Source organism: Melospiza melodia, chromosome 3 (genome assembly GCF_035770615.1).
Source record: "Melospiza melodia melodia isolate bMelMel2 chromosome 3, bMelMel2.pri, whole genome shotgun sequence".
Lineage (NCBI taxonomy): Eukaryota > Metazoa > Chordata > Aves > Passeriformes > Passerellidae > Melospiza > Melospiza melodia.
The window spans coordinates 20,908,437-20,931,257 of record NC_086196.1 but is presented as its reverse complement, the minus strand read 5'-3'; the positions used below and the strand labels follow the sequence as shown (position 1 = coordinate 20,931,257).

Genomic DNA, 22,821 nt, shown 5'->3' with positions numbered 1-22,821 from the left:
TATAAATAAACCTGTGGTAAATCACATCCCACTGGTTGGCCATACAGCTCCACCACACCAAGAAGAAATGAGATTCTTCTTTTGTGGAAGGTAGAGAGGATTTATTCCTCACCAGAAAAAGTTCTCATTGCTGAAAGTAATCACTGGCCAGGGGCTGTGTACAAATCACAAATGGGACGGGACCACTAGGAGTGCATCTTGAGCTGTTGTATTTTCCAGCATCTGTCTCATTACATGGTTATGACAATGGGAGGGTGCCATCAGCTCACATCCCAGGTGGCAGACCAAGAACTTAATGTTACAACTTACTTTAAAAGTTTTTTGACTAATCACACAAAGCAAAAGCACATTGACAGTAGTTCCATCCAACCACTATAAGCACACGGACTTTGGTTAAAACAATGTTTGCTTATTTCAAGTACAATACCTGCTTGTAAGCCTTAAAACACAATGCACAGAGCTCCATTATTAAGCTTAGAACTTCCTAATATCTCACTAGATAAACTTTTCTGCAGCTTAGGGAGTTTCTTGACAAGCGTTAATGCATAGACTGTTGTTCTATTTGTCCTTACTTTTCTACTTCTTACAAAATTTTTCTGCTGACCAATCTTATGGCTACTGCTTAGCTCTAATCACAGTTCTGCTGTCTCTGAGGCCTGCCTTTTGCAGCTTTCCCCAAACCCTCTGATTTTAAGGATTCCCACAAAAATGGCTTATGTTCTGGAAATAAAGCTTTGAGGCTTGAGCCTTCATCCAAAAGGAACAAGCAACCTAGTGGAGACTGTGCCATGGCCTATGTCACCAGGCAAAGAAGCCTCCAGAAGGAGGGCTGTAGATGGGAGGGGTTTTGGAATGCCTGGATGTTGGGGAGAGGGACCTGGGAAGCAGAGTGCTTAGATTCAACAAGTTCTCTGTTTATCAGACCTCTTGTTCCTGTCCCTCTCCTCTCCTCTCCTCTCCTCTCCTCTCCTCTCCTCTCCTCTCCTCTCCTCTCCTCTCCTCTCCTCTCCTCTCCTCTCCTCTCCTCTCCTCTCCTCTCCTCTCCTCTCCTCTCCTCTCCTCTCCTCTCCTCTCCTCTCCAGTGAGCCAGAGTCCATTCCTTGGCGGTCCCCAGCCCTCAGCAAGATCTGGGGAGAGGCTTCTCCTCGCCAGCCTCATCCCTGCCTGTGCTGCTGCTGTTTGTCCTGCCCTGGTGCACAAGGGACCAGCACCTCTGGGGCTGCAGCCTGAGCACAGATCCAGGCACAAGAGCCTGCTGAGATGCTGATTTACTACAGGAAGCATCAGGGGAGTCCCAAAAGCACTCCAAGATTGTGAGTGGCAGCTTTCAGGGTCTTGTCAGACAGCATTAAACTTTCCTTCCCAGGAAAAGCATCCTCTGGAGCTGCTGTTTGGGGAAATGTATTGTCTTCAGGGCACTATCAGTAGCAATTACTTTTTCTGCTTTTTCAGTTAGTTCTCAGAAGAAAACTTGTCATTGCCAGACCACTTCCAGTTCCAGAAGAAAAATCCTACATTGGTTTGGATGCAAAGTCACCTGTTCTGACTCACATTGGTTTGCTTGATCCCTCTTGAACTTTTTCTCTTAAATTGTCCTTTTAAAAGATGCCAGGAATGCACAGATTCATTACTGGTGCTGTAATCACTTTGGGAGCTTGGACACCCAGGAGAGCTGTGGCCTGAAACAGCAACACACAGAGGTCCAGTTGGGTCTGCTACTTCAGAGCAGCCAGCAAAGAAAGAAATTAATACAAAGAACAGTTCTGAAAAACCATCAGATGCCTCTGAACTCTGCTGATCATGGATGGTCTGGAGGCTTCAAAAATGCAGGAGGAAAGAGAACTACTTCTGTCCCTTCTAAACAATCCATTCATTTAAAAAGTCCCCTCACACCAGAACTGAGGAGAGGACCTCATAAAAGGGAATTTCAAAGACTTTTACAAGAAATGGAATGTACAAATTACTGCCTTTTCAAAAGCCAAAGGATGTTTTTCCAGTATGGCACTGCATCCCCATAAAGTGCCCGGGGGAGTTTTGGTTTCAATCATGATACAGAATAACATGGGACTCCAAACACCACCAGAAAATAAACACGCCAAGTGAATGCTCTGGCAGAAACTGCAAAAAATATATTTAGATGTCCCTTTTCAAGGCTTTTAAATGCCAATTTCCATCACATCCTTCTAGCTCATATGTCTTCATGAATTCATAATGAAAAGGGAAAGGTGTTTGCATATAGCTCAAAGAAAAAGAATCCTGACTGTTTTCCCCATCGGCTGTCACTCTTTGTCCTCAGAAAGTTTTTGCTTCAGAAACATAAACTTATTATGCAAGAGAAATGATTGAAGCTCTCAGGAGGTGCCAAAGGGGCAGTGATTGCTTTTGGCAAAGGACACAAAGCTTGGCAAAAACAGGTTGTCCCAAGACTGCATTTCCTCTGCTCAAGCTCAGAGGATTCCTCTCCTTCTCAGCCACCCAGCTTTTCTCAGAACAGTGTCCTTCATTAGAAAAAACTATCCAAATCCAGGTTTTGATTTTTTTCCCTTCCATCACCATCCCTACCCCCAATCCACGTGTTTGCCAACAGAAAATTGGCAGATGAACTATTGAAAGACAAGGTCCATCCCAGTGCCATAACTCAATGTTTCCTCTGCAGCTGGCACAAAACAGGTAGCTCAGAATCCCAGACACCTAGGAAAAGTAAAGGATAAAACATCAGCCACAGAAATGTGGTCTGCCACAAATTACAGCCCTGGCCATAGCTGGGCAATCTAGGGGTGAAATGGGAGGAGGACTCTTAGAGGTTGCTCAGCAAAGGACTAACATAGGAGGGACTGGGATATGTAAAATTAAAAATGCTTCCAAAGAATGGTGGATTGGGCACTAGCAGAGTAGCATACCCCTCTCTTCTGGTCAGAAGTTCCTCTAGTAGTACAACTGATAAGAAAACATTATACACTCTTCGAAGAACTCTTTTAAAATGAATGCCTTTAAATCAAAAAGAATAAAAATCCCCACAGGAATATTTTTCCAAGCACTTTATTTAGATTCTATTATTGTAGAATGAAATAAAATGAAACACACTTGCATTTGCTTAGACCTTGGGAGGGATCCTGAGGCTTTGGTTTTACCAATTCATTGTTTCATTGGGGGGAAGGTGAAAAGACAAAGCAGGTGTAACAAAACATAAAATCAGGTGGTGAATTTCTGGAATTAAAAATGCATCTTATTGGTGTAGGCACTCAGTCTAGGAGGAGGAGCAGATGTCAATTGGTCTGTTCAGCCTGGAGAAAAGGAGACTGAGGTGAGATCTCATTGCAGTTACAGCTTTCTCGTGAGGGGAAGAGGAGGGGCAGGCACTGATCTCTTCCCTGTGACAGTGACAGGACCCAAGGGAATGGCCTGAAGTTGCATCAGGGAATGTTTAAGGTGGACTTTGGGAAAAGTTTCTTCACCAAGAGCGTGGTTGGGCACTGGAGCAGCTCCCCAGGGCAGCAGTCACAGCACCAGCCTGACAGAGCTCGAGTCTTTGGACAATGCTCTCAGGCACAGGGTGTGATTTGTGGGGTGTCCTGTGCAGAGCCAGGAGTGGGACTTTGATGATCCTTGAGTCCCTTGCAACTCAAGATATTCTATGATTCTATGACTTTGAAATGTTTTCTGGATAATTCTGACACTCCAGGGCGATTTGGAAAGCAGCCACATATTTGCAAATGCACAGTGTGAAGCCATCACTGACACATACACATAGGTGGGCTACTTACCACCAGTCTACTCCCACCCCCCAAATTAGTGTCTTCTCTATCAGACACATCTCTTAGCACCAAAACAAATCAGACTGTCCCTCCTGTCTCTCAGGACCTGGTTCCAGAGAAGCAGGCCAGGAAACCTTGCCATTTTTGGCAGGTTGCAGTAGGAGTGCTGGGTGTCACATTTGCCTGGCCTTGCTCATGGTCCTGACCTCAGTGCCCAGTACTGTGTCATCAGCCTTTGGTCATCAAAGAGTGGCCCCTTTCCCCTGGCTCCTGGTGAAGCCTCATCCCCAGGGAGCTTTGTTTGAGGATTACAGGTGTATTAAATCAACAGCAGGAGTCCCCTGTCCCTCACTCCCAACCATCAAGGGCTCTCATCAGAGGTTCAGTGTGGAGAACACTGGTGCAGCACCTCCCTCCTTCTGGGGACGTTCCTGAGCTCCCCATCAGTGATCAGACAGAGGGAAAAGAGAATCAGTGTAGATATCCATTAAACCTGACTCTGGAGGAGTCCTGTCCATGTTTCCAGGAACCTGAACAAGGAATGTCTCTTACCTCTCCTCTCAGCAAACACAGACCTCCCATGGGCCAGTTGCACTTGAGTTTGTTTTGAGGACAAAGCCATCCATCCTTCTGGAGAGGTCCACCTGGGGAGCTGGCTGGCTCTCATGATATGAGCAAGTGTGCCCCTAGAGCACCCATGGCACACACCCTCCAAGCAGCTTGCATGGTCATGGTTCAGCCCACACATCATTCCCAGTGACATCACCCCAGTGCCCCAGGCTCCCTGGTGACAGGGATCCCAATGGTGACATTACATCACTGTCACTGGAATAGATCCATTCAGTGCCCAGAACTGAAAACCCCCAAAGCAACTGATTTGCTTAAATATTTGTTTAAATACTACTAAACTACCACATCATTCAGAGTAAGACAGCACCTTCAGCTCAGGGGTGTAGGAAAGCACACAATGGTGAGCTGCCCTGTGAGGAACCAAAACCATTTCTGCCTTTTTGATTGGTTGTGTTTAACTGAGAGTCCTTGAGACAACCGCAAAAAAATAGAGGAAATTGTGTGAAGGAGCAAGCTGCACCACTTCTAATGAATGTACAAGCAAAGGCAAGCAAACTGGGAATTATTTTTTTGGGGTATCTAAGGACAGTAGAAATTCAGATCAGATTATTAAAACTTCACTGTGAAAAAACCTCCACAATGATTCTGAGCAGAAGGATTTCTGGGCCAGTCTTAGATGATTAATTGCTTGTGACACCTCCAGAAACTTGAGATGCTCCATGCAGCACAAAAGGAAATTCAGATTCCCTGCAGCACCACAGGCATATGCTGTACATCCTGGCAGCACCATGGCTCAGGGAGCTCATTTTATTTGTGTAGCCCCTGGGGTGCTGGGAAGGATGGCAGGCAAGGGGTTAAATAGTGGCACCGTGGGTTCTGGAGGGCAAAGGCATGCCTCATTAACCAGCTGGAATTCATTGAGGGTATGAACACCAGGGTGGACATGGGAAAGGCAGCAAACACTACATTACTGAGATTTTCAGGGTACATTGAACACAGGTCCTCAAAGGAGGTCAGTGTCCATGGCCGGATGGTGGCAGGAGGGGAAAACAGCCCTGACAAGTCAGGGGCCATGGGAAGAGAGTGGGACACCAGCGCGGGGTCTGGCTGGAGCAACCTTCCCTCTGCCACCTCTCCATGCACAGCCATGGCTTCTGTAACCATCTGCCCCACCAGACAGGAGGACAATGAACGTGCAGCCAAGGCTCTGAAAACCTGACTCATCTCTTCAATGTGTTCATCTTCTCCCAGGAGTGCAACCCTCAGATTTCCAACCCATCACACTCATTCACCAAGCTAACATGGTACAACTGCACTGCTCTGTGGTTACTAATCCAAGTATCCTGCAGTTGCAAGAGGTGTGAAAGTGTCCAGCACAGGCACTTCACTGCTCAAGGCTCACTTGCCTCAATCCTTGGGTCCAGCAGACAGCATGTGGCAGCTGCAATGCTGCTCCTTTAAATATAAAGTCATGTGCTTCCCACTATGATCAAGTCCAGGATTGCTCTGTTATCCCCGTTATAAAATTCTAAAGTTAAACTGAGGCACAAAAACCAGGTACACATGGAAAATGAATTCAGCATCTCTTTACCCAAAATGTAAATTAAGAATTTCATTCAGAAAACAGAAAAAAATTATTTCAACTCCTTTATCTGTGGTGGTGAATTTGAAGAGTGTTATTCTGGAAATAATATTTCATTTTAATGTAAAAAATTAATTAAGCATGGAAGTAAGAGAGCAGAGCTATGCATAACCTCCTACAAGAGGGACTCGCAGTAGGCTTGCAGAAAAGCAATTTTTCTCTGCTCCCTGGCTCTATGAGTGTTTTAATATTCACATGGCACACTGAGCACAACACAGAAGGTGGAAACCAGACAAGTCCAAACCTCTGTGTGCTTAAGATATTCTTTTGCAGGGTAAGAAATACAGATTTGACCCACCCCCAGTGAATCCAGCTCTTCCATACTCCAGGAGACTGATTTTGCTCCATTGCTGGAGCTAAAGACAAACCATCAAACTCTCACCCCATGAATTTTGACTGTTTTGTTCCTCAGAGAAACTACTGAGCACTTCTGAGACAAACTGAGAAATAGTTACCCAATGACTTAAAGTCTTTTCCATAGCTCCAAGGATTGCAGTTTTTCTTTAGTAAAAGTTTTCTTAGAAATGCAAGTCCCTGACACAAAATAGGAGCTAGAAAGTATGTGAAGGTATTGCTCATGGAGTGAAGACAATGAGACTACTTGTATTACATTTTTTTACCTAGGGCAAGGCTGTGATGGGTTTGTCTGCTCAACCCTGCTCCTTTTTATTTCAAACTTCATCTGGAAGATTTACAGCAGCACTAGCAATGCTAAGGGAGGACTGTTCATCCATTTGCAACTCAAGTTTGGCTGTGATTTACATTTGAAGCACATATTTTAATCCCACAGTTGCTTATCAGGTATACTTAGATTTACCACAGTTGTTCTTTCCTCTGGTCAAACAAATAGTCATTTGGGAAAATCATACACATAAATCCATTCATTTATAACATTTTTAAAATAAGTTTTGCAAGCAGTGTCCCAGGACAGAGCATTCTAATCTGAAAACATGCTGTCCTTGAATCACCAGTGTTGAGGGACTGTGTCATTGTAGGGGAAAACACACGGCCAACAGAACTGACCCCGCTGACCTCGCCTGTCTTTGCTCCTCAACACCCTCAGCAGAGTGTGTTCAACATTCCAGCTAAAGCACCTGGCTTGGGACCTGACTCCTGCTTTATTTCTACATATTAGATGCAAAAATCATATTCCATTCCAACACTGAGCCTTTCCATTCAAATCTTCACAGGACCAGACCCAGAATCACTCCACAGTGCTCAAATTGCCTTCCCAGGTGAAGCCACCTCTGACCAGCCAGCCTGACCTCAGACAGTGCCAGTGCCACCAGCTGCAGGTACTCAGCTTTGCTCTCACCCTGCAAGAGCCACGAGGAGTATTTAGGGTACTCCCAACCAGTTTTTCTCATTAAGGGAAAAGACCTAGTGATCCCAAAGAGTGCCAGGAAGGCCCCAAGTGCCAGGGGTCTGTCCCACCATGCAGCTGTTTGGCACAGCACACCATCCCTTATAACATCCTCAGTCATCTTGTGGGCAGATCCACCCATTTCCATCTCTCCTTAAAGCTTGGCAAAAGCTCTGGGTAGTCAGAGCTTTTGATCTTCATTTTCCTTGCAAACCCTTAAGATTCTGGAAATAATATTTCCATGCCTAAATGACAGAGGAGCAGGCCCCAAAGCCATGCAGGCTATAGCAGAGCCATGCAGATGTGAGAAACACCAAGTTCTTCAGCTGAGGTGATGTGAACTGCTGCTTGGGGAGTGAAGATCCCACTGAAAACTCCAGGGGACGACTGAAGAAGCACTAAAACATTGCACCTTTTCCTTCCACACTTTGTGCTGGTTTTGTTTTTTAGTTAATTTAACATTTCTTTCTGGCCCAGGTATGATGTGAGCACGGGGGACAAACTCAAAGCATCATGAAATCACATTGAGGTGACCCCTTGAGTAACCAACACATTGCTCAGCTCTCCTGCCCGTGTGCACCACACAAGTTGATAGATGGGCTGCAGCTGAAAAAAAAAGGTGCTGCCAGCTCCCTGCATGCAGAAAACACCAGCCTTGATTGCTTGCAGAGGTGTGCCACTCTTCCAAAGATTTCTCTCAAGCAACACCTATGCCAAAAGTGAGGATGCAAATTCAATTGTATTGAAGCAAACCAGAGTTTATTTAGCATTTATTACCCATTTTGTTGTTAGACATGGCTTCTTCTGTGTTGGTTTGCCTCTGGTAAACACAGAATTTTTTTAAATTTTATTTTTTTTAATAAAATATATAAAACATTGTGCATTGCTATCCATAGGAAAACTGTAGTTTAACAACAACAGAAACAAAAAAAAAAAAAGAATAAGGCACATTCCTGTGCAGCATCTTCAAATATATATATATATATTTAAAACAAAAAGAAAACCTTTTTCAACCTCTTTGAGGTTTTTAACTTCTCACTAGTGACTGACACATCTCTATATTACCAGAATTTCACTGTTGGAGATGGGTTGGGTTGTGTTTGACAGGGGCCAGCAGGGAGAGCAGACTCAAAAAAATAATAGGATTTTATCCCTGAGGTGTCAGTAAAAAAACTAAATGTTCCCATTGAAAAGGAAGATGAAAAGACAGCCATAAATAACTGAACACACTATGGCAAACATCCAAGCACCGAGATGATTTCACGATGGAAGAATCCCCCTCCCTCCCATCCCCCAGTTCTTAACAAGTCCTATTTGCTGTTGGGTTGTAATTAGGTTAATCTCATGGCTTCTGAAGTCACAAGACAATCGGTCAGGATGCACCTCCCCCAAGTCATCTTTCAGAGTTGTCATTTTGTTCACAATTCTTCCACAGTCCTCGAGAAAGGGAAACCAAAAAATCCTAAATGAAGACCAGATCCTGGAGAGCCTCGCTGTCCAGCCAAGAAAGGAGCACTCACACCATGGTGTGCCCAATGCCACATCCCACGCGGGAGAGCTGCCATTGTCTCCTCCCTGCCTGCTGCTCGGAAGTGAAGTTGGCAAGTTGGCACTCACTTCTTTGAAACCAGAAAGCGTCCGGGAAGAGGGGTGATACCAATATGTCAGGGAGAGATTTGGGAATCATCACGGCTGTCCATCCACGCGCTCCAGGCGGCACACCTGGTGGGAAAAGGGGAGATGCCCGTGTTGTACTGTCCCCTCCCTCTGCTCCCCGAGGTGTGGGGCAGCCCCGGGGCGCAGGGCAGGAGCACGGAGCCCCCATGGCTCAGTAATAGCGGTTGAGGCTCCTGGTGCCGGGAATGTCGGGCTGCCCGTTCATCCAGATCTCGCGGATGATGCGCTCCCGCTCCTCCAGCCGCTGCGCCCGCTCCAGCTCCTCCGCCGAGGTGAACACGTTCATGTTCAAAGTCCTCTCGAACCTGCGGTGCCTGCGGGCCGACAGGTCCGACGTGGTGTCCGAGTCGTCGTCGCTGTCGCTGCTGTCGCTGTCGCTCTCCCGCTCCCGGGGAGGTTTTTTGGAGGAGGAGCGCTTGCAGTCCGTCCGGCAGGACACCCGGAGCACCAGGGCCAGCAGGGTCAGCACCAGTCCAATGCACACTCCGGACACGAAATACAGCGCAGCCCGCTCGGGGTTTTCTGCAGGGAGAAAGGAAATGATGGAGGAAAAGAACCCTTCAAAGAACAGAGCACACGCGGCCCCTCCGTGCACACACCACAACATTTTCTAGAGGGGCCGAGTTTCCAATGGCTGCTTTTACTTCCATGCCCTCCTGTCTCCTCCCCCCAGGGCAATCAGGAATTTAAACTCTGGATTTGCTGCCAAGGCATTTGCCCACATGGAGAATGTGGGTTTGCTGCAGTTGTGTTTGGGAGTTGTCTGGAAGGGAAGGGAGCAGCCCACAGAGCTAACTGTGATTCCCACGGGGCGGCTGCGCAGCCAGCTGCAGGTAAGTGCATCTTGCTGTCGCATCCACAGCCTTCACATCAGGCATAAGGATGATTACAAAACTTTATATGCCCTGTGCTGTGGCCCAGCTGAAATGGGAGGCTTGGCAGCATGGCAAAAATGCACATTATTTATTCATAGACTTCATTTGCTTATCTAAGGCAAGAGTGCTGGCTCCCTGCCCAGACCACCAAAATATCTACCTGTGCTCCACAGGCAGAACTGGAGTCAGTGCACCAACAGGATGAGTCCTGCACAGCCACATTTCTGAGGTGATATAACAAGACTCCAAAGGATCCACAATGCCTTTCAAACTAGGTCATCTTGTTTATGTACCACCTCCTCTTTTTTTCCTTTTTTTTTTTTTTTTTTTTTTTGGTTCATGGGACTACTTAGACATGTAATTATGATAAATGTTGTTACTGCCATTCCCCTGGACTGAATCATCCTGGTTTATTGGTGCACTAAATGGGTAAAGGTGAACTGAGCAGAAGTGTCAAGGCCAGCTCTACTCTGCAGTGTCTGCTGAGTATCTTGAGCTCAAGGATGGAGTCAGCTCCTCAGATGAGTTTTACTCCCTTGAACCCAGAAGGATCCGTAACAGCTTCTGCCAGCTGAGACTCTGACATCCGACCCCAAAAGATCTCTGTAGCTAAAAGGCTTCACTTCCCTGCACAGTGCTTTTAGAAGTGCCTTTTCCAGCCAATCTCCTAAAGCAGAGTTTGTCAAAGGTGAACTGGAAACTATTTGGAGATGTTCAAAACTCAACAGGGCAAGACCCTGCTCTAATTTCAAAACTGGTTCTAAATTAGAAGCTAGCTGTGCTCTGACCAGGGGATTGGACCTGGTGACCTGCAGAGGCCTCTTCCAACCTAAATTATTCCATGGTCAGAGCCCAAACACTGGCTTGTGCTATTGAAAGCAGCCTGTAGTTCAGGGCCTGGAGGTGCTCATGGAGCAGTTACAGAGATTGAATGCCTTTGTGCTCTTCACTTCTCTCCCAAATGAATCTCAGAGGTGACTGATGAGCCAAAGTGGAAGAAGATGTCAAGATAGTCTGAAAATTGGCTAATAAATCATTAAACTGATCCAAGAGTGGTTGGTGTGGATGACATGGGGGAAAATCAGGCTGAAGATAGGACAAAGAAAGATAAGGAAAGTGCAGCAGATAAGTCAAAAAAAGAGAAAAGGGCGGACCAGCCTCCTGCAAACTCGGCTGTAATGCAAAGAACAAGCAGGACACTGAACTGAATGTGCCAGTGGGCCCATGACAGGGGGTTAGAACTGAAGGCCTTTAGGTCTGCAGATGGTCTGTAAGGTATCTTTGAACCAAACATTCTACAAAATGCAGCAGTAGTTGGAAAGTCAAGTAAGACCAAAGCCACAGGCTTTAAACTAAGATATTTTGACAAAAGCAAGACAGCAAAATTCCAAAGGTAAAAAAGATGCTCATGGAGAATGTGCCAATGGCCCCTGCAGCAGCCTGGCTGAGTGAAATCCTGCCTCCATTGGAGGCAATGGCTACTCTGAATGCAAGGGTCAGGACCCAAATTAAAACTGCAGCCTCCTTTGTGCAGTAGGAGGAAAAAGCAGAGGCTGCTGCTGTCCATCCAGTCCTGTGTAAACAGTAAAAGCAGAGTCCCTACCTGATAACATTTTTACCTCTATGTACAATTTAACTGAGGACAGTAATCACCCAGCTCCTCTTGCAGGTAGCCCTAAGAAGGGCTCTGGGGCCACCTGGATCATGGGAATGTGAGCAAATGAGCAGAACTGGGGTGTTTGTCCTGGAAGGCACTGGCTGCAGCCGGCCTTGGCTCTGCCTGGCTGAGAGGATGCCATGAGCACTTCCCTGAGCGCCAGTCCTGCACACACATGGGCTTGATTTGGTTGCATTAGTTCCACTGCTCGCTCCTTTAGAGCAACTCATAAAAAAAACATAGACTGGAGCCTGAGACACAGACACATGTGGATTCTCTGCCCCCAATTTTGCCCTTGTCTTGCCTTTCCTTTCTCCTCCACTCCTTTTTCCATGCTACTGTATCCAGTTCATGAGCAATTTTACCTCCATTGCTCCTTAAGCAACCATTTTTCTTCCCCTGCCTGTGCTCATCCATACAGCCCTTCATGCAGTGCAAGAGCTGTAATTGAATTTTTGGGCTCCAGTGGCATTTATGAGCTCCTACAGCTACTCTGTCAACATCTGAGACACTGTCTGGACTTCCTCACAGAGATGCAGCCCTGTGTTCAGCTGCAGTCTTGACATTTATCGTGCATACAATCCACTTGCACAGCAGCATCTCTTTTTTTTCTTTTTTTTTTTCACAGCAGAAAGAGCAACTTAAGCTAAAAACCACAGGTTCTGCTTTTTTCTCACTTCAAGTAGCCAAGTCAGCAATAGCCTAGATTTGTGGGTTTGATGGCTGATTGGTGATTTTGAGAGCCTAACCCACTGCATGTTCTACTTGTAAAGACCAAAACCAGGCACCTTCTTCAGCAAATGGATGCTCAGCACCTTCCAAAAGCTTGAAGGTGGCCCAGATTCATCACATCAACAGGGAAGCTTCTCAAAACACTCATTATACTTGGAAAAAAGTTCTTTAAATGTGTATTGGCATGAGTATCAGGAGTTAGCACAATTTTGATATATATTCTTGTGTGCTTATGTGTGTTTACACTCATTAAAACATAGATTTTCACCACTGAAGCTTTTTCTTACAATGCTGTAGATGACAGCTCCCAGCTTCCAGCAGAACCCAGTTTCTGCCAATCTCTTTGGCTGAGGCTACCTTTCTCCTTTCTTGTATTTCTCTCTCTGGATTGGAAGGATTGATAAAAATGTCATTGATTCAAGCCTAAAATTAGTCCATGCAGACAAAAGATATACGCTCTACATAACCCTCTACACAAAAACCACCATTCTCTAGGCACTCAAACTGGACAAAAAAATTAAAAACACATTTTATTTTATTTTTCCAACCAAACCAGCAGCAATTATGAAGCTTGTTTCCTGAGGGCTAACAATCTGCTGGGAGCATCAAGACTGCCATTAATTCCCCAGGAAATGCCCCAGGCCAAGGCTGTTATTGCTATTATAATAAATTGTTTCAATAAATAAAAAACAATCTAGGCATTAACGCTGCTGGCTTCCTGTAATGGCTCCATGCATTCCAAAACCTCAGTGGGGAGGAAAATTTCAGAGGGCCCCCAGTAAAAGGTTCAGCACCAAGCATGGCCAGACAAACAGTAGGAGCAATATCTTCTAGGGAATTTGCAGTCAGCCCCACAGGCTGCTGAAATCCCCTGATAGAACAGAGGAAGCTCTCCAGGAGCCCCTTATTAACAAGGCTCAGGCCAAACAGTCTAAAACTTGGAATGATCTCCCCGGGTTGTATTTTGGAAGCCCCTTGTTAATAACTTGGCAGCAAAGCTTTGCTTGTGAAAGAAAAATAAAACAGGAATTTGTGGAGGTCTCCCTCCAACTACTTCATCCTAAATGCAGTGACAAAAATTGGATAAGTCTCCTGTCCAAAAGGAGGCACTGGAAGAGCTCTGATACATTTTGAATGTTTAATATTTATATAACCATGAGGGATATTTCTGGTCTTGATAGTCTGTGACTGCAAGGACAGTTCGAGCTGTCACTGAGACTGGTGAAGACTTTCCAAACACTCAGGAACAGGTCCACAACAAACTACAGGTCTGAGGTTTGTAGGCAGAGATAACCTATAATTACAAACCTAATTTTATAAAGAAAATCAGTTTTCTAACAAAGAGTGTCTCTGAGTCTTTTGCAATACTAAACTCTAAATAATATTAATCTGTTGGATCAGCTACTAATTTCATTCCTCATTGACATTATTCACACTTTTTCCCTGTTTCTGAAGAAATAGGTTCTGGAATCTGGAATGAGACTGACACGTAACTGGCTCTGATATCTAACCATGATAGCTGCAAATCAGGACACTTTTGCTGCCTGCTGTGATTTTTACTATTCAGCTGTCCATAGGAAGATTCCCAGCTCTTACATGGGAATATCAGTCCAAAAGATGGTGGAAATGAACACAGAGCCTTTTGCTAATACTGGCACTTCTCTGTGCACTGCAAGACTCTGCACGTGTGAGTGACTGAGTCTGCACACTCTTCACCTGCAGCTGCCCACCCAAAACTGCCATTTTGTGCACAAAATGTGAACACCATTAAGCACAGAAGGGATTCCACTATTTGTGGATGCTCTCCCCAGGCTAAAAAACACCCCACTGCCAGGAGAGAGGAAAGGCAGTAGAGAGGATCATCCTTTCAAGCCTGCACTTTCCCCATGAAAGAGCAAAAAACCCACAGCTTCATTTCCCTGCAGTGGATCTGAGAGTATCCACCAGACTCTGCCCCAAGAGAAAAAACACTTTTTTATACTGCCCCTGCCTATTTACAATTTTCTTTAACAAATTTCTATTCTGAGACAGTTCATGAGCACAGGAAAGCCCTGAATGCAGCGCTTTCAGTCTGCAGAGAGCACCTGAGGGACGTTTCAAGTGTCATGGAACAGAGCAGTTCTTGCACTGCTGTTTCTCTTTGGCACCAGAGCTGTGCTCAGGAGCAGTGGGAAGATGTGTGACCCAGAACCAGCCCTCCCTGGCTGCTCAATACCTTGACTTTCCTGAGCCACTATAATGGATCTTCTATGGACATCAGCTGTGGCTTGAGCTGCCTTCAGGGCCCCAAATTCCGGCAGGCATAAAAAAAAAATTGGAAAAAAAAAAAAACAACTTCCCTGCTGTTCAAAATATGCACTATGAAGACGGATGGGTTGCCAGTGCTCTAGTTTTATGTAAATTATATTTGTGCCCTCTGACACAGAAGTCATAAGCTAAAACATCTCATACTCACATATAACAAAATAAATCATGACAAATCCGTCATTTCCACAAAAAGCAGAGGCTAAATTACATGCAGCAGATAAAGATGGTTTAGGACATCTGCTGTTTCAATCCACGGGTCAGTCATCAAATATTATTATAATAAATAACAAACTGGACATATATGTCACTGAGACTGAAACCCATCTAACAGCCATGGTGAGGAACATGGGAACCAGCTGATCTTTAAGGGCTCTTCCAACCTAAAACATTCTATGATTCCATGATACATTGGAAAACATAAGTCCTGAACTCAGCATGTGAAACCAAAGTTTTGAGGTCTGAGTTTACCTATTTGACATCCAGTGGATGTGAACACCACACAAGGAAACCATGCGAAGACAGGGCAAACAAATCCCACAGCAACAGGACAGTAAAAGTTTCTTGTGCTGCAGTAAAATCTGGAGGCTCCTGCCAAGGCTGACACCTTGTGACAGGGATGAATCAACACTTTGTGCCCCAAAACCAACACAGAGTCAAAGAGCTCTGCTGTGGTCAGTGGAAGCAAAGTCCACGGGTTGTTGTCAGCAGCCCTGAATCACAGTCCCAAATATCCTGGACCATTATTTCTACAGCTTTTTCTGCCCATTACTGTTCAGATGGGGAACACAATATTGACAGCATTTTGTTTTATAGTAGGGATGGGAAGGTAGCTATTCTCATGTTAAAACTGGTAGCTGTAGGTAAGGGGGGAAAAGTCAGACAGACAAAAGACTCCTTTAAAGCTTGTTTGTTTAACTTTTCCTTGGAGACACCCATGCAAGAAAACAAATCTATCCTACCCAGCTATCTTCTGTGAAGGACACTACTAATTCCATTTAATCTGCCTGACTCTGAGGGCTGTCATGAAAAAATGCATCCTGATGACAGCACTGGATGTATAGAAGAGCAGAAATTTGTATAACCCTTCATAGTCCTTTTAGAAGAATCCTTCACTAAATAATATGCAGAAACACTCTCACTAATCTACTCAGTGGTTCCAAAGTGCAAAGCCCAAGTTAGCTGCTTCAATTCCAAATACTTGGATTAGCAGCATGGGGGCATCTCAGCAAGAGCAAGAGCACAGCAGCAAGAATGCACACTGTTTAATGAATTAGCAAGACTGAATTAGCTGGCAGACATGAAAAAGTAGCTCGCAAATACTGGAGTTCTAGTTAATGTGGCCTTGAACACTTCCAGGAATGGGGCAGCCACAACCTCTCTGGACCATCTGTGCCAGTGTCTCACCATCCTCACAGTAAAGAATTTCTTCCTAATGTCTAATTAAATCCACTCTCTTGCAGTTTAAAGGCATTCCCCCTGGTTCTGTCACTTTTCATTCACCTTTTAACGTGAATTTTTTTAGAAGACTGCTCCCCCGTTACTTGAAAGATACACGTGGGTGAAAGATAAACTGTGATCTAAGGAAATCGTACTCTAAAGTAGATTTAAATATAAAATTAAGTAGACTCTCAAGTTACTTCATCTTCACACTTCTACTGAAGATAAGCCAAATTCTCTTAAGCAGTGAAAAGATTTGAGAGCTGCTTATTTTCCAAATTACAGGACAACAAACTTGCCTCCCCAAGGAGCCAGGCTTTGATCTCCAGGAAAATGAAGCATTAGGAATAATACCACATTAAGATTACATTGTGTTTAACTGCAGATGAGAGCTGAGCCAGTGGAAAGCAGCGCACAATAAACTCAGTTATACACTGCCTGCTAGAGCTGCCTCGTCAGGCCTTCCAAGGGAGAATTCACTGAGAGAAGAATGAAATACACAAACAGTTCAGAGAGGCAGATTTAGCCCCAGGTGACTGTGAAAGGAGGGTCTACAAAAAGCTTTCAGGAGCCCAGGGAGGTGTGAGACACCAGACAAACAGTACCTGTGATGAAGGCATAGGCTGCCAGGATGTTGCTGAGCAGGGCCATCTCCGTGCCGACACCCACGGGCTCCATGCTGCTGCTGCTGCTGCTGCTGCTGAGCCCCGGCGGTTCTGTCTCATCCACAGGGAGCAGGAGGGGAGTGTTGTCTACAGGGTAGAAAGTGGCTGACCTCCCCTTCTTCTTCTCTGCTTTGACACAGAAAGGGAATGAGGAATGAGGAATGTGGAACGTGACCCAGCCCTACCTCGCCTTATCCCCAGGTCAGCATCTGTGTTCAGAAATCTGGAGCTGCTCAACAGGGAGCTGCCCAAGTTTGTCCCTTTTTGGGGGGTAACAAAACCTTCTCAAGCAGCTTCAGCTGAGCACATACCTCCTCTTCATCCAGGCATCATCATCTCTCCCCCATCTCCTGCTCTTTCATGTCACCATTTAAACACACCCACCTATGTTACAGCAAATATATAATCAGGTTTCTTTTCTCTTATGTAAATCAAAGGAGCCTTTATCAACAGTGGGTTCAGCTAAGCTTGTAAGGAGGACTGGAAAACACAGGCAGAGCCCACAACCCTCTGGTGGTGTGGGGCTGTAGTGATCCATCCACAGCTGGCTAACAGACATGCTTTCTCTCCAACCTTCGTGGGGAAGGGCAGACCCGAGTTTATGACTTCCCTCAGAAGCCTGCTCGTATTGTGTTTCACCCAGATACCATTTCCTCTCTGGAGAGGTGAGTGAACATGGGTTAATGATTTGATTTTATTTGTTGAGGACTAGAGCTAAGGAGGCAGTTCATTCCAGGAGGCTCAAGGAGACCCTTTCAGACTTTATCAGCTCGCTGTTGAGGGCTCTCCACACCTTGATCTGCAGGCAGACACCCCCACTACTCACAGAACAGTAATTGTTTTCAACACAGGAAAAAGTCAGTGCACAGGATCCAGCTCCATCATCCATGTGAGTTTTTAACTGTAGCTATTATAGATTTCCAGGCTCCCTTCTCTGGGTGTCTAGTTCTGGCCAAAAGTAAGCACCACTCTGTAAAATCACAGACTTGCACCTGGCTTCTGCTTATCTGCAGGTATTAAATTCAGGACACTGCCAGCTCCATCTCCAATGATGTCACCAGTGCCATGCAAGCAAAGGCTGTCAGGAGTAGTGTGATGTGAGATGGTCTCTGTTCCTTGGCTGCTTGATCCATCTCCTTTCCCTGCAAACCCAGCAGCACGAGACATCACGTTCAGCTTCCTGCTGCGGGTGCCAGGAAGCAGCTCAGCCCAAGGAAGCAGTAACAGAAAGTGAGGAGAGTCAAAGAGAACAGGTAATACTGGATGGAGAGGGACTGAGGGCAGGAATGTGTGTGCAGTGATGCCAACTCCTAATCTGCCTGGAGGAGAACCAGCGGGGATGGATGTCCAGGTGTCACTGTGAGGGATCAGCCCCAAGGAATGTGGGCACAGCTGTACCTCTGGCACTGAATAGCTGCATGGCCTTGGGAAAGCCACATGTTCAAGGTTACCACGATGTTAATGACTGGACTCCAAGCAAAATGTTTAAACCTGAGTGCTTGGGTGTCATATCCCAAAGAGTAAGATATTCCAAGAGCCTCTTGCTTTAGGAGAATAGAGGTTACTGCAGACCCCTTGGGCAAAATGGACACAGAAGGTCTAAGGGCACATTTGGCAGGAAATCAATAGCAACATTTCACAATATTTTTTAGTTCAGTTTTTTTTTTAAATTCACATTAACATGCCCTCTAATATCTCCTTTATCCTCCCTGTCTGCTAAATCTGCCTGTACAAGTATTCAAATTTTTCCCTACTGCTGTTCCAAGGAAATCCAGAGATCCATGGTAAATATTTAACTTCCAAAAACTGAACCTAAAACTTGGATATTTCAAAGCATCTCAAGTAGCACCATGGATCTAAACTAAGGCAAGAGAATCCTGCTATTAGTTGATGGATAGCAGAGAGTCATTCAGCTCTCCCCACAGCAGACACTTGAAGCTCAATGCATTTGCTCATACACAAACATCTAAGACACCCCAGGGTCAGGAGGACATCTGTGCAGAGTTGACAGGTATGAGAAGGGATGGAGGGGAAATGCCCACCCTTCTAGAAGCCAGGTGAACACCCAGGTGATCACAAATGACACATTTGTATGGGGGTAACTGAATCCTGCCCGAGATGTCTCTGACTGAGGTCTGGCTCTGAGCTAGTTAATGTAAGATCCTTTCGCAATTGAGGAAAATAAAGAGCACCACCAGGAAATAATCTCATACTTATTTCCTATGTCAGAAGGACACCACTCTGTTGGGTGTGGAGCAGCCCTTGTAAACCATGTGCCACAACAATGTCTTCAGGAGGCAGAGTAAGGGATAACACCTCTCGAGATGTGAGGTGTAAGAAGAATCCCCTTTTTTTTTTTTCACTTCTGACTTTTCAAATGAACAGATGCAATCAAACATGTTTTTAAATTAATAGTGGCCTGCATACACTAAACTCCAGCAAAGAGCACCACAAAACCACAGAGCTGGTTTTATCATTGGCAGGACTGTACAAGCACAGACACAGAAGGCAGAAAATGACTGGACTTATGCAGGAAGGAAAAAAACAAACACACACAATTTCTCAAGGGCCATGTGTTACTACACATGGGGTTCCCTGGTCTGCCATTCCTTTAAGGATCATACTAAAAGATATTCCCTTTCCTCCCTGCTGGCTTTGGAGACTTTTCAATGCCTAATCAGCTCACTACTACTGGTTTTCTCCTCACCACCCTGTCTTAGCTGTTGCCAGTCACTTGAATGGTTTCTCTGTGAGTTTACACCGAAGCTGAACAAAATTCTTTCAGGGAGCAGTAAATTTGCCCAACACCACAGTATAAGCACAGGAGAGGTTATTCATGATACCAGGCTGATGTTAGCAAATAGTTTTAACAAAAGAAATAAAACAGCAAGGGAAATTACAGAAATTTCCAAGTATTTTGTTATTTTTGAAACAAAAATAACAAACTTCTTCTGGGCTTTAATTTCAAAACGACATTTTTGTTTGAAAAGTGGTGCATATTTTGAAAGTGCATGAATGAACTATGTAAAAACTAAACAAAAGGTGTCATTTGTACAAGTTAAAATGTTTAGATGAGTGGAAATGAGTTCAGGATATTTTTCCTTGCTTAAAAGAATCTCCAGGATCACAATACGTATTTGGAGCTAACTTAAAACTCTTTTCCTTGACAGTTTTTCAGTCAGGCTTCCAAACTGACAAACCTGTTATGGCCAGTTCTTGTTTATTTGTGAATTGGCTATCCAAGCTGTGGATTAACTTTGCCAGAAGTGTAGACAGAGACAAGCTCTGCCCATACCCACCCTCAAGCTGAATCTCTGGGAGCACAGACTGGGATTTTCAGTAATGTCATAAACCATCTCCTGCATGTTGGGAAGCAGCACAAAACCACAGAGGAATCCAACACGTGCTCACCTGTGCTTTTCCTTTATTCATACACCACCCTTCCTCCTACTCACCTATCCCTAGAGATGGCTAAGATCTGACTTCATTCATATCTTTTCACTTTGCATTTTATGCAAACAGCACTATATTTCAAAGTTCAGTTGAAAACTCCTCTGTCCCATGAGGCAGATCTACTGTCTCTGCCCTGTTTTTTTTTTTTTCCTTTGCCACTAGACAGGTCTGGAAAGTATTTCTGTGATGAGTTTGGACAGGCATGGCCATGAGTGCTACCCCAAGAAACCCAGTGTTCCTTGAGCAATTTCACAGTTTCACTTTAGCCCATTGCTGATCACATCTTGAAGCTGTCACAGTCCTTTCTGACTGGGACATGGATGGGATTTAGGAGCAATACAGAAATCCAGAAAAGAGGAGATGGAAGGGAACAGTTACCACAACACCCTTAGGTTTGGGCCAACACCACAATGATCACAGCTACCTGGGAGAGCTGGCTCTATGTTGGAAGGAGAGACATCCGAAAGGAACACGCCGTCCCCTATAACATTGGGGTCAAACACTCTCGGCTGCAGCGGAAAATGTGACTTCTGATGCCCTTGTTGATTGGTTGGTCCTGCCTGAGTTTCATGCAGAAGCTTCTTGGGAACTGAAAGAGAGGAGCAAGAAGAGCACAGTCATTAGAGTGAGTTATTTCAGCTGGTCAGAATGAGAATTGTCACGTCATGCTATGGGCTGAGCTGATAGTTAATTATACCACGTGCAGCCCAAACAGACACTCATTTTCCACTATGATGAATGCTCTTCAAATGCCAGCACAGAGACATTTAATGAGAGAGTGCTGGAAACCATAAAGTGATTAAGATACTGTTAATTTACAATTAAGCCTTGATACTAGGCTAAGGATCAGATTCAGATGTTCTATTTAGACACTCATCTCAGAAACTGAAACAGAAGTTAGTAAGCCAGGCTTTGGCCTCAGTTCTAGGCTTCAGAGCACTTCAGTTAGAGTTCTCTGCTCCTACTATGACAGCAGGCCAGACAGGATGCCCTATGGCAATGGGAGCTATAGCTATGCCTGAAATCCTGCCTCTCTCAGCCATCAAGCTGCTGGCTCAAGACTGAACTTCAGAACTTTTTGTCCACTCCAGATTCACAAAACCGAACTCTGGAGGATGCTGTTCACATGAAATCATAAAGCTTAAATAATCCAACACACCACAAAAAATAAGTTCCTGCTATAGGAAACCCTCCCGACCCTGTGAGATCCAAAATACTCTGTTTCCCATTGAGTTGTAGGCTGTAAGATGGGAAAGGCTCATTCTCCTTTCCCACCATCCCAAGGAACATGAAGACTCAGCTAACCCATACTGCTCTCTGTTTTGGCAGCCACAGCATGAGCAATACGCATGTGGAATGATGGGTTCATACTTGACAGGTTTTTTGCACATCTCTGGTCTCTTCTTTGGACCAAAGCATGCCCTAATAACAGGAGTGTTTTCTCCTCCTTACAAGGCCAGTTCTTCAGCTGTACAACCAGGTAAAGAAATCAAAGCTGGTGTAGCTACCTCAGTGTACACCCACTGAAGGTGAATCCACACAGAGAATTCACAAATTTCCCCTGTAGGGACAAAGAATGGAGTCATCTATGGAACTGAACCAGTTCTCTTCCTCAGCCACAGCCAACACCTGAGGCTATTTCAGAGCAAAGTGCTTCTCCATACAAAGAGAAGAAATATGTATACAGGTCATTCTCTTCAGAAAGTAGAGGAATTGAGTGATGAAAGACAAAAATAAATTAAAATTTCCACAGGAGAAAGATTTATTTTTCCTGTCAGTGACTATACATTAATGCCTAGCAGACAACCAACAACAGTCTGTGCTTAAGACACAGACTGTTGAGGACTAGGCACAAGTTCAGGAGACCCACATGAGCTTCAAGAGAAGATCTCTGGGATGCCCATGTCCCCTTTCTCCAAGTCTAACACCACCTTCCTCTCTCATTCCAAGCAGGCTGCCCCCTCCCAGTGCCTCAGTTTCCCCGGGGCTCCACTTAGGATCATGCTATCTCTCATCTCCACCCTCACAGGGGCGTGAAGAAGCGCAATTAAAAATGCAAAGCACTTTGAGATGCTTGGCAGAAGCTTGAAGGAGAACTTGGAAAGAGGGCAGCTCTGGATCAGAAAGGAAATTCCTGCCTGCCCCCTGCAGCTAATCAGCTGCCAGACTGGAACAGGAGATTTAATCGCATCCATTAAATTTGCCTGCATCACCCACCACATTACTGGTGGGTGAAGTGATCCAACCACTTTGTTTACTTTATGTTTCACTTACTGTCTTTGCTGAGGCAAGGAAAATTGTAACTAGATTTACAGACTGACCTCCTGTATTAGGCTGCCAGGACATCAGCACTGAAGGTCTTGCATTATTAGAAGAGTCATGCCAGGTCAGGAAACAGACAGAAAACCCCTCAGCTTCTGAATATCAAAGAGCTGGCACAGAGGTTTCTAGTGAAATCTGAATTGGCAACAGTTGGAAGGCAGCAAAAAACACATCCCCTGGTAGGAACCAGACAGGAATGAGGGGGATACCTGTGCCAGGGAAATATCAGAGTCTGGAGAGTGGGTGGGTAGAACAGAGATTATCCTGCAAACCACAGCCAGGGAGAACTGCAGTTCTGGGTGCTGAATTTGAGGCGCCCAAAAGGACGCAGAGTGCATAGGGCTCAGCACTCTCAAAAAATAAAGA

The 22,821-nt window shown here is 45.1% G+C and overlaps 1 protein-coding gene across 5 annotated transcripts in view; it reads right to left on the bottom strand.

The window, feature by feature from the left end:
• Positions 1-6,212: 6,212 nt before the first annotated feature.
• The window catches only part of EVA1A (eva-1 homolog A, regulator of programmed cell death), a 204,635-nt gene continuing 188,026 nt past the window's right edge, over positions 6,213-22,821 (bottom strand). For 3 of the 5 annotated variants that reach the window (XM_063150944.1, XM_063150945.1, XM_063150946.1), the window contains 3 exons: positions 20,558-20,722; positions 16,621-16,806; positions 6,213-9,529 (listed from right to left, as the gene is read on the bottom strand). In XM_063150944.1, coding sequence (XP_063007014.1) covers positions 9,159-9,529; positions 16,621-16,806; positions 20,558-20,722 — 722 coding nt within the window. In that variant the 3' untranslated portion in view covers positions 6,213-9,158. Of the gene's footprint in view, positions 9,530-16,620; positions 16,810-20,557; positions 20,723-22,821 lie in introns of all 5 variants that reach the window. The other 2 variants (XM_063150943.1, XM_063150947.1) reach the window with 1 other exon arrangement.